Here is a 13620-nt window from a genome sequence, read left to right as displayed (position 1 = left end):
CGAACCCATCGATATCCATCCCAGCTTTCCTCGCTGAAGTCAACGCATACTCCCATCTTTCTGGTTATAAACTGAACAACGATAAGTGCGAAATTTTACCCCTCACCAAGTTCACCTTTAAGCCTGATTTTGCGGCATCTAACTTCCAATGGAGCCCGTCCCATATAAAATACCTCGGTTTGCATATTACTCCTTCTATCTCGGATACTATCTCATTATGCCTTACTAAATGTACTCAGAAGTTATCTGACCTCACCTCCAGGTGGCATCCCCTATATCTTTCCTGGTGGGGCCGCCTTGATACCATTAAGATGATGATCTCCCCAATTGTCCTTTATACCATTTCTAATATTCCTGTTTCCATCCCTGCCAAATTTTTTGCTAAAATCAATACCACCTTATCCTCCTTTTTATGGTCAGGAAAGAGACCGCGCATGTCTCTATCAAGACTACGTCTCCCCAAATCGGAAGGTGGGGTTAATTTTCCAAATTTTCCCGCTTATCATAAAGCCTTCCTCCTGAAACAGGCCGTTATCTGGCTTAAAGATCCCACTGAACCTCTTCCCCTTTGGGCTGAACTTGAACGCCTTTCTCTTTCTCCCTTCTCCTTTGCCGAGTATCTCTCCTTTTCCCGCAAACCCCAATTCTTGTCCACTCCAATTCACAAATACACTGCGAAACTACTTTTAGCCTCTGCTCCACCTCCTCCCTCCTCAACCACTGAACTTCTCACCACCACGATTTGGTATAATAATAGCATTCTTATCAAACTAAAACCTTTCTACTGGAAAACTTGGAGGCAACGAGGTTTAATCTGGGTTTCCCAACTTTTTACTGGATCTGTCTTCACACCTTTTCCTGTTCTAAGTCGGATCTTCTCTCTCCCTTCCTCCTTTGTCCACAAGTACATCTTACTCAAGACTGCAGTTATGTCTGTCTATGACTCCCTCTCTCATTCTTCTTCACCCGTGATCTCTACTACCCCGATTTCTTCTCTACACTCCCAACTGCGCTCCAACTCTTCAGCGTCTTCCATTTATCATTCCTTCCACGACCCTCCATCACCTCGGCCTAAAACCACGGTGGAGGAGCAGTGGGAATCTGAACTCGCCGTCTCTTGGTCCACCTCTTTATGGGATAAAATTTGGACTAAGCTTCGCAAGTCCTCCAGAGCTGCCTCTCTCACACAAACACTTTTCTTCCTTTACAATCGACTCCTTTACACGCCATCTCTCCTTCACAAAAGATTCCCTGCAATTCCGGATCTCTGCTGGTCTTGCTCCGCCCCCAATGCCACGCTTTTTCATATGCTTTTCCTATGCCCTTTCACGCATGCATTTTGGACTAAAGTATGGGATCAAATCAATTCTATCTTCCAGACTTCTATCCCCTTCTCTATCACTGACATTTTCCTTGGCTCACTTTCCCCTTCCTGGACTGAAGTTGAAACAAATGGTCATATTATTGATTTGTTATTAGCTGTTGCGTTTCAACAGATTACTGTTAACTGGAAAAATTCTGAGGGTATTACTTTCAAAGCCTGGTGGTTTAATGTATGTTATAATCACAGACTGGACACTGCATTGTTTATCCCATTACCCTGGCCCCGAAAAGACATGCGTTGTGGCTTCCTGTCACCCTTTATCTGGATGTTTGTGCCAAACGCTCTTCTCATTTACCCCCATTTCAGCAAGAGGTTTCGAAACCCCCCTGAATTACCTTTTGTTCCTTCTTTTTCTCTAGTATTTAATTTCCCGCATATATTGGTATTTATCTTATGATATTTATTGTGGTACCCTAGTTTATTATCCTTATTGCTGATGTTGTATTTCATTTCGCTCTTTGTAATAACAATTTTGTTTCCCCTAATAAAATTCTACTTGAACTTAAAAAAAAAAACATATAAATAGTTTATTAATTCACCCTAATTGTCCCTGGTACACAACTTAACACACCTAATACATATTTATGCTAAATTAAAGTGATAACTAAAAGCAAACAGCAGATTTATTTGTTTCAGGCTTAGTAACCTAAAGGGGTCAAGTGTGATAATGTTCTCCACTGGCAATCTCTAAATCCCAATTAAGAGTCAAATTCATATTTAAATATATGTATTCAAATGAGAGTGATGGCCTGTATCAGAGTTATCTGTGGTAACTTCAGAGTTCTTCACTGCATTCTTTTGATTTTGTATTCTGGGGGTATATATCCTGCTCTGCAGTTACATAAATGACCTGGATAGAACAGGTAGGGTGGCCTACTTTTCTACACTATTTTGCAATGTCCGTTTGTAAGAAACTGACCTGTTGTGCAATGGCTCATTGTCCATTCTACAAAGTTTAACAGGTCTCCTTTAGGGTTTCTTGGTTCATTTTTGGTAGCAAGAGCTGAGTGACGAGACAATGCTCAAATAAAATGTATGAGGTATTATCAGCAACATCATAAATATAGAACTATACAATTAAAAAATAAGAATCTTAAGGTTCACCCTAACTTTAGGTAAAAGGACATGTTTTTACTTAATAAAATATTTAAAAAATGCTAAAAGTAGCATCAAAGCACTAAATGATATACTCACCAGGAGATACCAGGTAAAAACAATGCATACAGAGTTAGTACTCTTCTCCAAAACGTCTACTAGAGAACAGCAATGCATTTAAATTATTCATTGAATGGTAAGCAAATATCCACCAGGAATGTTTCTAACAGACCTAAAAGTTTTCCTTTCCATCGTCCTGTTTAAGCAAAATCATAGGTTACCACACAGGAGCTTTTTCAAAGGGCTTTTGTTGCTTTTAGAGTAGATTTGGACCTTGTAGAGGGTAAGGCTCTCAATTACTTTTCTTCTCACCTAGATGCTGTGCGCCATACTACATAGTCTTTAGTTACTATTCCATTTTGTAATCTCTCTTACACTCTTTGAGGGTCCCTCTTCATGTAGCCATTACTGATCACTGAGGCTGTGCACATCTGTATTTTCCTCAGTGTACAGCCCGGCACCTCCAGGAGCATACACATCTCTGTGGATGGTGAAGATTTACTCTTGTTGAGGTGTCCAGACAGGCTTGAATGGATCTCACCCTAAGGAGTCAAACCTTGATCTCAAGAGGGTGCCTTATGGGGAATATGTAATCTTCTTTCATGCATTAATCAATGGCACAAGGGTACCCTGGACGTTCCTGCGATGCACTCAATCCCCATTCACCTGTCATTCATTAATTACATCACAGGCACTCACCAATCTGTCACGATGGACCGACTGAAGTAGTAGCACCTAAAAGGATCCTAGAAGTATACCAAAAAGCCAGGATTTCTCAGGCCCACCTTTCACATGTGGCGATTAACAGCCCCAAGGGATTGTCTCGTCACCTAGTAATACTTTGAAGAAGTGTGACCCTGAATGGTTTCCTTGAACTAAAGTGCCTCATGGAGACTTCTGACCAGGCTTCAGTCCTGTTATAGAACAGACCAAACTAAGATTTAAGCTGGTTCTGTGCCGGAGGACCAATTCTAATTTGTCTGGGCAGTCTACATTGATGTCAGAGGCACCTAGGTTGCCAGACTAGGTCACAATATGTACACTGTTAGCAGTAGAGCTGAACTGTTACCTTTCTTTATACCGAATGTGTGTTCATTCAGACACAACACACAAAATAGATGCCAAGGCTCAAGAATAGCTGTAGAATATTCTGAATCCTCAGTGCTCAATGTGGTTTTATGTATGCATGCTACTTGTAATAAACTACACTCCTTTTTACCTCAATTTCTCTAACTTTACTAGTTCACTCTAGCGGTGCCAAAGTTTAATTGCTGGAGTTGCCGAGGAAGTGACCACTTGCTGTTCTGAGGCAAGCATCTTGACAGCTGAATGAGTCAGAAGGGCCAGATGCGACCAGTCCATTTGATTCGGTAATTCAAGAGAGAACACGATAGATGCTGGGTTCAAGAACATACGCCTCCTGATCCTGATAATGGCAATGAGCTTGAGGGAGCAGTTATGGGGAATCCTTAGGTGACTAACAGTGTGTAACGACAATTGAATAAAGCAACTTTGCAATCAATGTCCACCCAGCAACGAAGATAGGTAGGAGAATGTGTGGCAACACAATAAAGACTGCCTCCAAAAATATATTCATTGTTTTACAAGAAAAGGAAACATCAAAATAAATGGTATTTAAATGAATCAGATTTGAGAGGTAGTTTATGAAATGGCCAAGCACAGAATGATGTACTGACTGTACTTTTGTTTGCTAACCTATACTAGATATTTTTATCATACGCAGGTCAAGTCTAACTGTTAATTTTATCTGTTTACCTGTTGTTTGTATGTGAAGTATGCAAAATCTATCTTTTCATTTGTGCTGTGATTCATCAACATAAATAACTTCCCTTCGAAAAATTTTGAAGTTCTCCAACCGAAATGTTTACTCAGTAATGTTCCTTTCAGAGGAAATGTTTTAGTTTATCCTATTGTAGCAAGGAAGGCTTGTTTTGTGAAATTCTTGAAAAAAAACTAATAGCAATGCTAATGCTATGGGCTCAGAGCTGGTGTTGTTCATTACATTATTCCAAGATTTAGACTTTGAAAGGCAGAGTTCTCAAAGAGTCCACTGCATAACAGTGGACATGTTAGGATTGGAAGATGCAATCAAATCATAACAAGCAGACCATATTAACACACTGTACTAGGCCTATATGTGCAGACCATCGTTTCAAAACTGAATGGAGTAGTAGATCCAAAGCCGAATGGCTAATACCCTAACATTATACATGGATCCTCACCATCACAACACTTGGGAAAGTAGAACATGACAACTGGGTCACACATGACAGAAATGTTTTTAACACGTTATTTTTCTTTGACTTGGGATGAGTACTGTTTTAACCAGTATCATATGTCTTTTACAAAATTTCAGTTGGATAGATCTCAGCAGCATATGCCCTATGCATACTCTCTCTGGCATTTGGATGTACCAGGCTTACTCATTTGTCTCTTTGGCATGAGTCTCTCTGTGATACATGTACGATTGGTCTAAATCTAAAATACAGAGGGCCTCGAAGTAAACCTGGATTAATCCTGGCAATTTGTCAATGCATGCTCACGTATATAATAACTATATGCATGTTTGAATGATACAACATCGCTTGTTCACACACCTATGCCTTGCCCTTTAACCCTTGCCTGGTAATACCTTTTTTCTTTTTCTTTTTGCATTTGCTACACAAAATAACCTTGAGCTATTTGCTACACCCATATCATTGTGCCGCAGCACCTTTTGACGTTGTTCATTTTATACGGGCCACAAATATTTGAACAATTTTATATATATATATATATATATTTTCTCCTTTTTAATCAGATGTTTGTTTTAAGACCTAATCTACATGGTTCTTGTAAGTGATTTTAGGTAATCATACAATAAAGATTTCTTTCTTCCTCTTTTCTTTACATGACAGAAAAGTGAGAATAAAGAACCTCTTCACTTTCCATGGATGAAATAAGTATTAGGAAGTTTTCAGCATTACAAGTGATTCCACATTTATTCAATTTTAAATGTTTAGTTCAAGTAATGTCGAAGTTGAACAGTTATAATATTAACATATTAAAGTGCAATAAACTTCACCTCCACAGGCTAGACTTTCTAGATTATTTCATACATGAACTACAAATGGCAGGTGTGGTTGCATATTTAATACACACTACAGTATGCACAGACACATCTTATGTTGATGCAACGAGTAGTGGTATTGGTAAATACTATGAGCCATATTCACAAACGTAAACTGAGCCAAAAGTCAAACTTTTCTACTTTTGGTATTCACAAAGGGTATTTACAAGTAGTAAAGTTACATTTTGTCTCAGTTAAACTTAGGTTTTGGTCTTATGTTTAACTGAGACCAAAACAGAAAAAAGTCTAACTTTACAACTCGTAAATGCCCTTTGTGAATACCAAAAGTTACAAAGTTAGACTTTTATTTCAGTTTACCTTTGTGAATCAGGCCCTTGGTTTATGAGGCACTCAACAAAGACTGAATTGCATGGTTTCAGGTCATCACTAAAACAAGTACATGTAGGTGATTAAATCATTGGCCAATAGGATGCATGTAAATATCAATGTTTCCACAATCTGAATAATATGAAACAAAACACACCTCTTATTAATCCTAGCCCAGGTTGTGTTCATGTTGTCGGTAATCATCTCCACTTTTCGGGTATCATCTGTTGAATAGTCTCTTAGAAGTTTGCGAGCCATGTCATTTGCCACATCCACGTTAATTTGCCACTGACGTAGCTCCTTTGCAAATTGCTGTGAGGTAAAACAAGTGTTTAATTAAAAATTATATTATAAAATCAATCATTAATGAGAAAATGTTCTTCACATGTTTCAGACAACCAAGAAATTATTTTAAAACTATTTCTGAGGCTAGTACTGGCATCTCAAGAGATGTGTTATGAAATAATCCCTTTCTGCCCTTCTTGTGACTCATCCTTCTAGAAGTCAACAGGAAAAACTCCTCCCTTCTCATTCTCCTTCTCATCAATCCTTCCTGATGAGATAACTGATAAATATAGTAGGGACTTGAAAAATTCTTTAGGCATCTCAGTGAACATTGGTAGGTACAGATGTGCCCTGTACAAAGCTATCCAGAGTGTTAAACTTGTGAATTCAGGAGAAACAGGAAAGGTCTGAGGTACTCCTTATGCAAGTCAAGGTATGGCAACAGTGCTTAGGAGTACAATATTGTGGTGGTTAGTTAGAGTTTAGTGGACCTCAAGAGTTGGACAGACCATTATATTTCTGCCAATGATCGTCTGACTGTCTCTGATGATGGAAACCCTAGACCAGAGGTCTTCAAATGTCTTAATACTGCACCCAATATGTAAAAAGACAAACAATCCTCAGTCCCCCTTCAATCCCTTCACAATTCTTTTGCTAAATTGGCAATTTTTAAATATGTCTAAACCTATTTAAACGTTGCAGTTAAGTGTTGTTACCCCATTTTACATGCACTCCCATTCAGGATATAATTGACAAAAGTTGTTAGTGATGGCCCATTACAATGTGGCTTACTGCTGCTCATGTTTTTAATACATAAAACAAAGCAGATGCTTCGCTTGCCCAGAGACTGGTGCCCCCCTGAGATTCCCAGTTTGAAGACCTCTACCCTAGACTGAGGGCCTGATGGACTCTAAGAATCTCAAACTGTGAGCCCCATCTATGGCACATGTTCTGAACCTTTCCTACTCAGAATTGTCAAAAAAGCCAGCTGGCTCTGAACAGAAAGAAATACAAATTACACCCACACCCTAGCTAAAATCTCTAAGTGCATCAGGCCTATTAGATACTTTGGTTTTTTTTTTAAACTCAAGCTTTGTGAGTTTGTTTTTGAAGAACCAAGAAGTTTGCTATGTGGCCACATGCAACATGATAGCAGCTCAGTAATGTGACAGTGTCTTTAGAGGATCCACTGTGCTGGCTGTTCTTCTGAAGGCACATAGACATCCACCAGGCAGGCAGAGAAACTACAGACATGGTGGGCTGCAGTACAACAGGGCAGACTAAAATGTAGCCCGCCGAACTATAAATAAGCTCCTATGATTTTTATGTTTATTTGGGGAACGCCACAAGATGAAGGATGGGGGCTGAAATGTTTGCACCCATAAAGGTGGTTACTATTGGGCGAAAAAAGGTGCTTTAATAAGGGACGAAATCTGCTCTTTTAACATCCTTATTGCAAGTTGACAAAATGAAGATCAAATGAATATACGAAATTTGGTTTTGCAAAGAAGAGTTCAAATATTAAGAACTTAAAGTATAAAAGAATCAAGCAGTGTGTTAGAAACGGGGTCTCTAGTTGGCAGTGGTTTCCACCCTGTCAAAATAGGGGCCCACAACCTAAGTCAGGGTAAGTGTAGTACACTCAAAGTTTACCTGTGCTCACCCTCAGTTAGATTGGCACAGAGCAGTCAGGCTAAATTGAAGAGGCGATGTGTAAAGTATTTGTGCACCCACACACAGTGAAAACAACACAAGTGAAAACACCACAAAAGTATTCCACACCAGTTAAAAAAAATAGCCAATATTTATCTGTATAAAACAAATTAGGTTTGATAAGCTCCTGTAGTTCCTTGTACTGGACACTGAAAGTGCATCGCATTCTCACAATTTGTTCATGAGTTTATCCGGTCCACTCTCCATGCCTAACTAGGCTGTCTATTCAGTCCAGAATACAAGGTTTCGAAGTAATTTACTGGAATCGCTGATTTTGTATTTGTTTTCTTGTGGAGGGACTTCATTTGTGCATTTATATTTTTCAGATCCCTTGGTATCTACACTATCACGAGGAAAAAGGTCCTGATGAAGGTGGCCTAGAGCTGCCGAAACGCGCGTAGACCTGCTGCAAGGGCCAAATAGTACACCTGGTGGCCCACATTCTAGCATTGTCATCTTGCTAATTATTATTTCGGTTCCTTTCTCCATCTTAGTATGAGGTTGAGTGTGGTATGATTGTGAGCACGTGAGTATGCTGAGAGACATGTTTGCTACCAAGGGGTAAATTTTATATATTATTCGTGTTGTACATATTTATGACCTAATTGTATTTTTCATGATTTTCGATATGAATTGAAATTATTGTCTTTGTGATCCCTGATGAATAACAGTATTTATATGAACTGAAAAAATAAGAAAAAAATAAAATTTGTTATGTTTTGAATTAACTTAGTATACAACCCTTCTTTTTGTCACCGGTTTGGAATATTTACAGATGTATTTGCACAACTAAATTATAAGGCCATTGTAGGAACGTCCCCACATTGCGGGACTTCATTTGTGTTCTTTCTTTAATGTATAGTGGATGCGGATCATGTGTTACCTATACCATGTGAAGTTCCCCGGGTTCACAACGCAGGATTTCTTTGGAACTTTGGGAATTTTTGGGGATTATACCATTACAAAGGGTTGTTTGAAAGTTAAAGGTCTATACCGACTATGCTACCACCTATTTAGCCATGAAAAAGTCAAAGGTTGACAAAACACGTGTTGGCTGTGTTCTTTCCAGATAAAATAATATGAAATGAGATTGTGAACCATATCATCATTTTGGATTATGACCATTGTGTTTTGCACTGTATCAGTGTTCCACCATGATTATGTTGAGAATAAAAATTAACTATATCCAGTGAATAAGAGTCCACGCAGTCTGGACATTGACATTTTTGGGAGAGTGCTTTGGTTCCCTATAGTGAATGGGTAGGGGAGGGATGAGGGAGAACTGTGTGGAGATGCCAGTTGATAAAGGCATATCTGTCAGTTCACCATCAAAGAATATTTGGCAAACACTTTGAAAGTAAATGGAATTATTTAGACAATCATTATTTGACATGTGAGGTTCTCCCAAGCAATTCTGTGAAAATCTGTAATTTTTGTCATTTTATAGAGCGTTTTGCATTTTGGTACAACTTGATAGGGACAAAAGTATCATGGATGACTTACAGATTCTCCTATAGATATTTATTTTTCACATAAGATTCAACCTGATGAATTCTTATAGCACTTTTGGTCTATTACTTATTGAAACCTCCTACATCACCAATTGTTTAGAAAACACGCTATCTGTAGATTCGGTTGCCTGGAAAAGAAATGCAGGAAAGAATATTATAAACAATTTGCTTCTAATAAGTTGCAAAACCTATGCTCAGAGGCTTCATGATCTAAGAACTGAATTCACACTAAGACTGTGGGATGACTCAACAGAATAGACCGGTTTTGAGTCTCCACATAAAGGTGCTGTGGTTCCCAATTGTGTGCAGTTGGAAGGGAAGTTAATTACAGAAAGAGTGCATGAGAGCAGAGAAGAAACATTGTCAACCTGAGCTCTAGGGATTCATGGAACAGAAAACACGAGTTGCAAAGTGGCTTGGAGAGGGCACTTTGAACCATATCTAGTCAAATAGTCCAACATATGGTAGGACCAGTTCCACAGAAAGCATAATAAATTCTGCAGCTACACAGAAACCACTTATTCAAAGAATGGCAATGAGAAACAGTGAAGATTAGAGAAGTTTGCAGGAATTGGAGAAAAAGGAAAACATCGCAACAAAGTCACAGAAAGGTATAAAAGCAATGACAGAATTGTAATAACAATTGAAAACAGGAAACCAAGTGACAGAATGATTGATAAAGGGTTCGCAATGCAAATCAACAGAATAAATAGGCAAGTGGTATTAAAAGAACACCGATAAAAGATACACTTTGGTTTAAGAGATATCATGGGGCGCTAGAAAGAGAATTGGAGAGTAGGAGAGATAGAAATGAAAAAGGAAGTTTGATGGGAATGAATGGCAATCAGAATACAGAGATTGAAATGTCAATTTGCAAAAACTTTCATCCACATTATCGACTACTGCTATCTGAACAAGATATCAGAATTTGGGTTATTGATTTGGGAGGGGATTGCCCCCACCAACTTATTTGAAATAATCTGATTGCTCAAAAAAAGTCAGAGATCTGCCTAAACCTTAGTAGCTATCGCACAAGCAGTATGCAATCCCCTCGGAAATGTATGTTAAGTTCTAGCACTAAATAGAATTCTAAAGTAAGGAACACACTAATAGAACTGCCAAACTTAGCAAGGTAGCCAAAAATGTAATGAGCAAAAAGATACCAAGATCACTAAAATGGATTGAGAGGAGAAGAGATATATTTTTTTTAAAGTTTCAAAGGACCGAGAAAAAATGTAAAGGTTGGATACATTAGATACACCAAGTGAGTTTTTACCGTAAGACTTATTCTTTGAAATGGAAGCCAAAATCTAACAGCAGGGAAGGTCCAGGGCTATGATCAGCAAGGGTTCATCAAAGTAGGATACATTGTTGTTGAGCTCCCACTGAAGCCATTGGTTTTGGTGCAAAAAGCTCTGACCAGGACAAAGCTGGATTTCGTTGAAACCAAGAGTTCTTCACTGGTCAAGTAGATTTCCCACTGTGTCTAGTTTTTACCTTCAGACTTTTTGTAAGTCAAAATACTTAAGTGAGGCAATTGTGGAAGCTATAGCTGGGCACAGCCCCACAAGGTTGGATACCCTTACAGCAAGATCCTGCTGAAACTGTTTTCAATGCATCAAAAAACTTTGAGGAGGACAGATTTGGACTTACTGCCCTCCTAGCATGTATCTTTTCACAGCAGTCTCAGCACCATGTCCCAATAAATATAGCCAGCATGCTTTATAAACAGTTCACTTTCCTTAGAAAGGCACCTGGCAACTTCTTGTGTTGATTGTTTCCTTAGCTATCGTTCTAGCTCGTTCACGGTAATACCCATCCTTCAGATTTGTTGATTTGGTCCTTGTTTGGTTTCCTCGAGTTGGGGCAGATTGCCATCAGCCTCTGCTGCTCAAATTCTGCAAACCCTAACACTAGGCCTGGCCAATAGACTCTATTGCGGAACCTACATGTTAAAATGTCTTCTAGGCCTTCAGTCACTGTGAGGGTACACTTTCTTTATGTATTATGAAAAATGTATATCTATATATATCTATGTAATAAATATATACATTATATGTATATCTATCTATAGATAGATAGATGATGTATATATACAGATAGATAGATAATGTATATATACAGATAGATAGATAGATAGATAGATAGATAGATAGATAGATAGATAGATAGATAGATAGATAGATAGATAGATAGATAGATAGATAGATAGATAGATAGCTCTTTACGTGGGGTTAAAATGCATACTTTAGGGATTACTTATTAATATACACAAAGGGTTTTCTTATATGGTGAAGCACTTTACCTTGTCATGTGTTACTGCAGTTCCTTTAATACAGCCTAGACACAGCACAACGGTGCTCCTGCCGCCCATATATTCTTGTTGTTTAAGTGGGTTTTGTAAATATTACACTTAATTCCCGTGCTATTGGTGCATTTTGTGAGCCATCTACTATGACATTTTTAGATAAGATAAATGAACTAATAGGGTTAAACTAGTGTTACCAAGACCATTTTAGGGCCAGACCATGGGCCCTGTGGCACCAAATAGAAGCGGCACAGCAAAGGTAGCAGCAAAAATGGGGCCCTGAAAAAATAAAAATGCAGGCGAGGCATATTTACAATTCTTAATTGCACATTTACTTATTGGACAATAGAGTGATAGTCAATATTGTGGATGTGATAATGTTGCAAGTGAATGCGTCGACTACAATATTGTGACCTTCCCCGCCACAGAAACAGAGAGGAAGAGAGGAAATGGTATGGAGTGAAACAATTTAAGAATAAAATGACGGAGATCAGAGACAAGCTAGATATAGAGAAACTGGTGGAATAAGGATCCCCATAGAGAAGTACAGAAAAACATCAATGACAGTCAGTACTGGAGAGAGCATAGATAAGAGCAAGATGCTGGAGTAGAGAAAGGAGGGGACGAAGAGAGCGAGTAGGGTACAATTAAAAAAAAGAATAAAAGGTGAAGACAATCAGATGGATGCAACGTAAGAATGGGAAAACACTGAAATGAGGAACGGGTGCCAGAAGATACTAAGTAAAATACATAAAGGAATGAGCAATTGCGATGGCGAGAGAGAGAATGAGAGATGATTAGGATAAAGAGGGCAGGCGCATTATACTATCAATGACGCAGCCGATGCAGTGGGATCAGAATCCAGGGGCCTTCGGGCCACAGGACCCGAATTATTTTACTATCCAAAGTGCCATCAAGAGGGGGGGGGCTTTTTCGTTGCTTGCACGGGGGGGGGGGCTGTGGCAACCTTGCTACACCACCGACAGATGGTTTGTAAAAGGTAAAGAATGAATGCTGGTGATGAAACGAGAGAGAAAGGACAAAGAGTGAGTTATAAAAAAAAACACTGATCAGACGTACGAGGGAAAGAGACGAGAAGCACTGAAAGTCGATAGTTAAGTACACAAACAAGAAGATGAATAGAAACAGACAGAACGTTTCATAGAAAAAATAGGTAACACTAAAAGTGAAAGTGTCATAGACAAACGAGAGGCTGAGAGAACACAAAAAAGGAAAGCGGATCCCTCCCTTATTTTTTCAAAGATCTTTTTGTGACACTCAGTACGCATCTTCATGCCCTAGCCGCCATCCCGTCCCCCATCTGCTCTTCCCCGCCAAAATAAAGCATTTCATCTACAATACTGGTGGCTGGTTACATTTTTAGAAGAGTACTTTGGCTTTGGACAGTGACAAAACGAACAGTCTTAACCAGAAGGATAAGGGGACGATATTTCAGGTACATTCCATAAAAAAGCAGGCCACACACATTTTCAATGGCGAGCCAAAGGATAACGAGGTGCGCCACACGACCCCAGATGCACAGCTGTTTTGCCCGGTCTTAAACTAAAAAAAATGAGAAACATTAACGCCAGATATATCTTTATAACACGACAGATGGATCAGACTGAAAAGTGACGTGGCTCATTTTCTTGCTTGAGTTTATGGGATTGTTTATGTAATTAGTGCCACCTGCTGGAACTACACCAAACGTGCATGCAATAAAAAGGCTTTCAAATGTAACCTGATTCATACAATATGCAATTCACGTCTGTTGATTACCACATGCACTCTCGTTTACCACAAAGCA

The 13620-nt window shown here is 38.9% G+C and overlaps 1 protein-coding gene across 7 annotated transcripts in view; it reads right to left on the bottom strand.

Moving 5' to 3' along the window:
• Positions 1-13620, bottom strand: part of DMD (dystrophin) — a 6826337-nt gene that overhangs the window by 2155412 nt on the left and 4657305 nt on the right. For all 7 annotated transcript variants that reach the window (XM_078657819.1, XM_078657824.1, XM_078657821.1 and 4 more), the window contains exon 54: positions 6154-6308. In XM_078657819.1, the coding sequence (XP_078513945.1) occupies positions 6154-6308 (155 nt within the window). The remainder of the gene's footprint in view (positions 1-6153; positions 6309-13620) is intronic.

The sequence above is a fragment of the Lissotriton helveticus genome, chromosome 8 (genome assembly GCF_964261635.1).
Source record: "Lissotriton helveticus chromosome 8, aLisHel1.1, whole genome shotgun sequence".
Taxonomy (NCBI): domain Eukaryota; kingdom Metazoa; phylum Chordata; class Amphibia; order Caudata; family Salamandridae; genus Lissotriton; species Lissotriton helveticus.
This window is presented reverse-complemented; position numbering and strand designations above follow the sequence as displayed.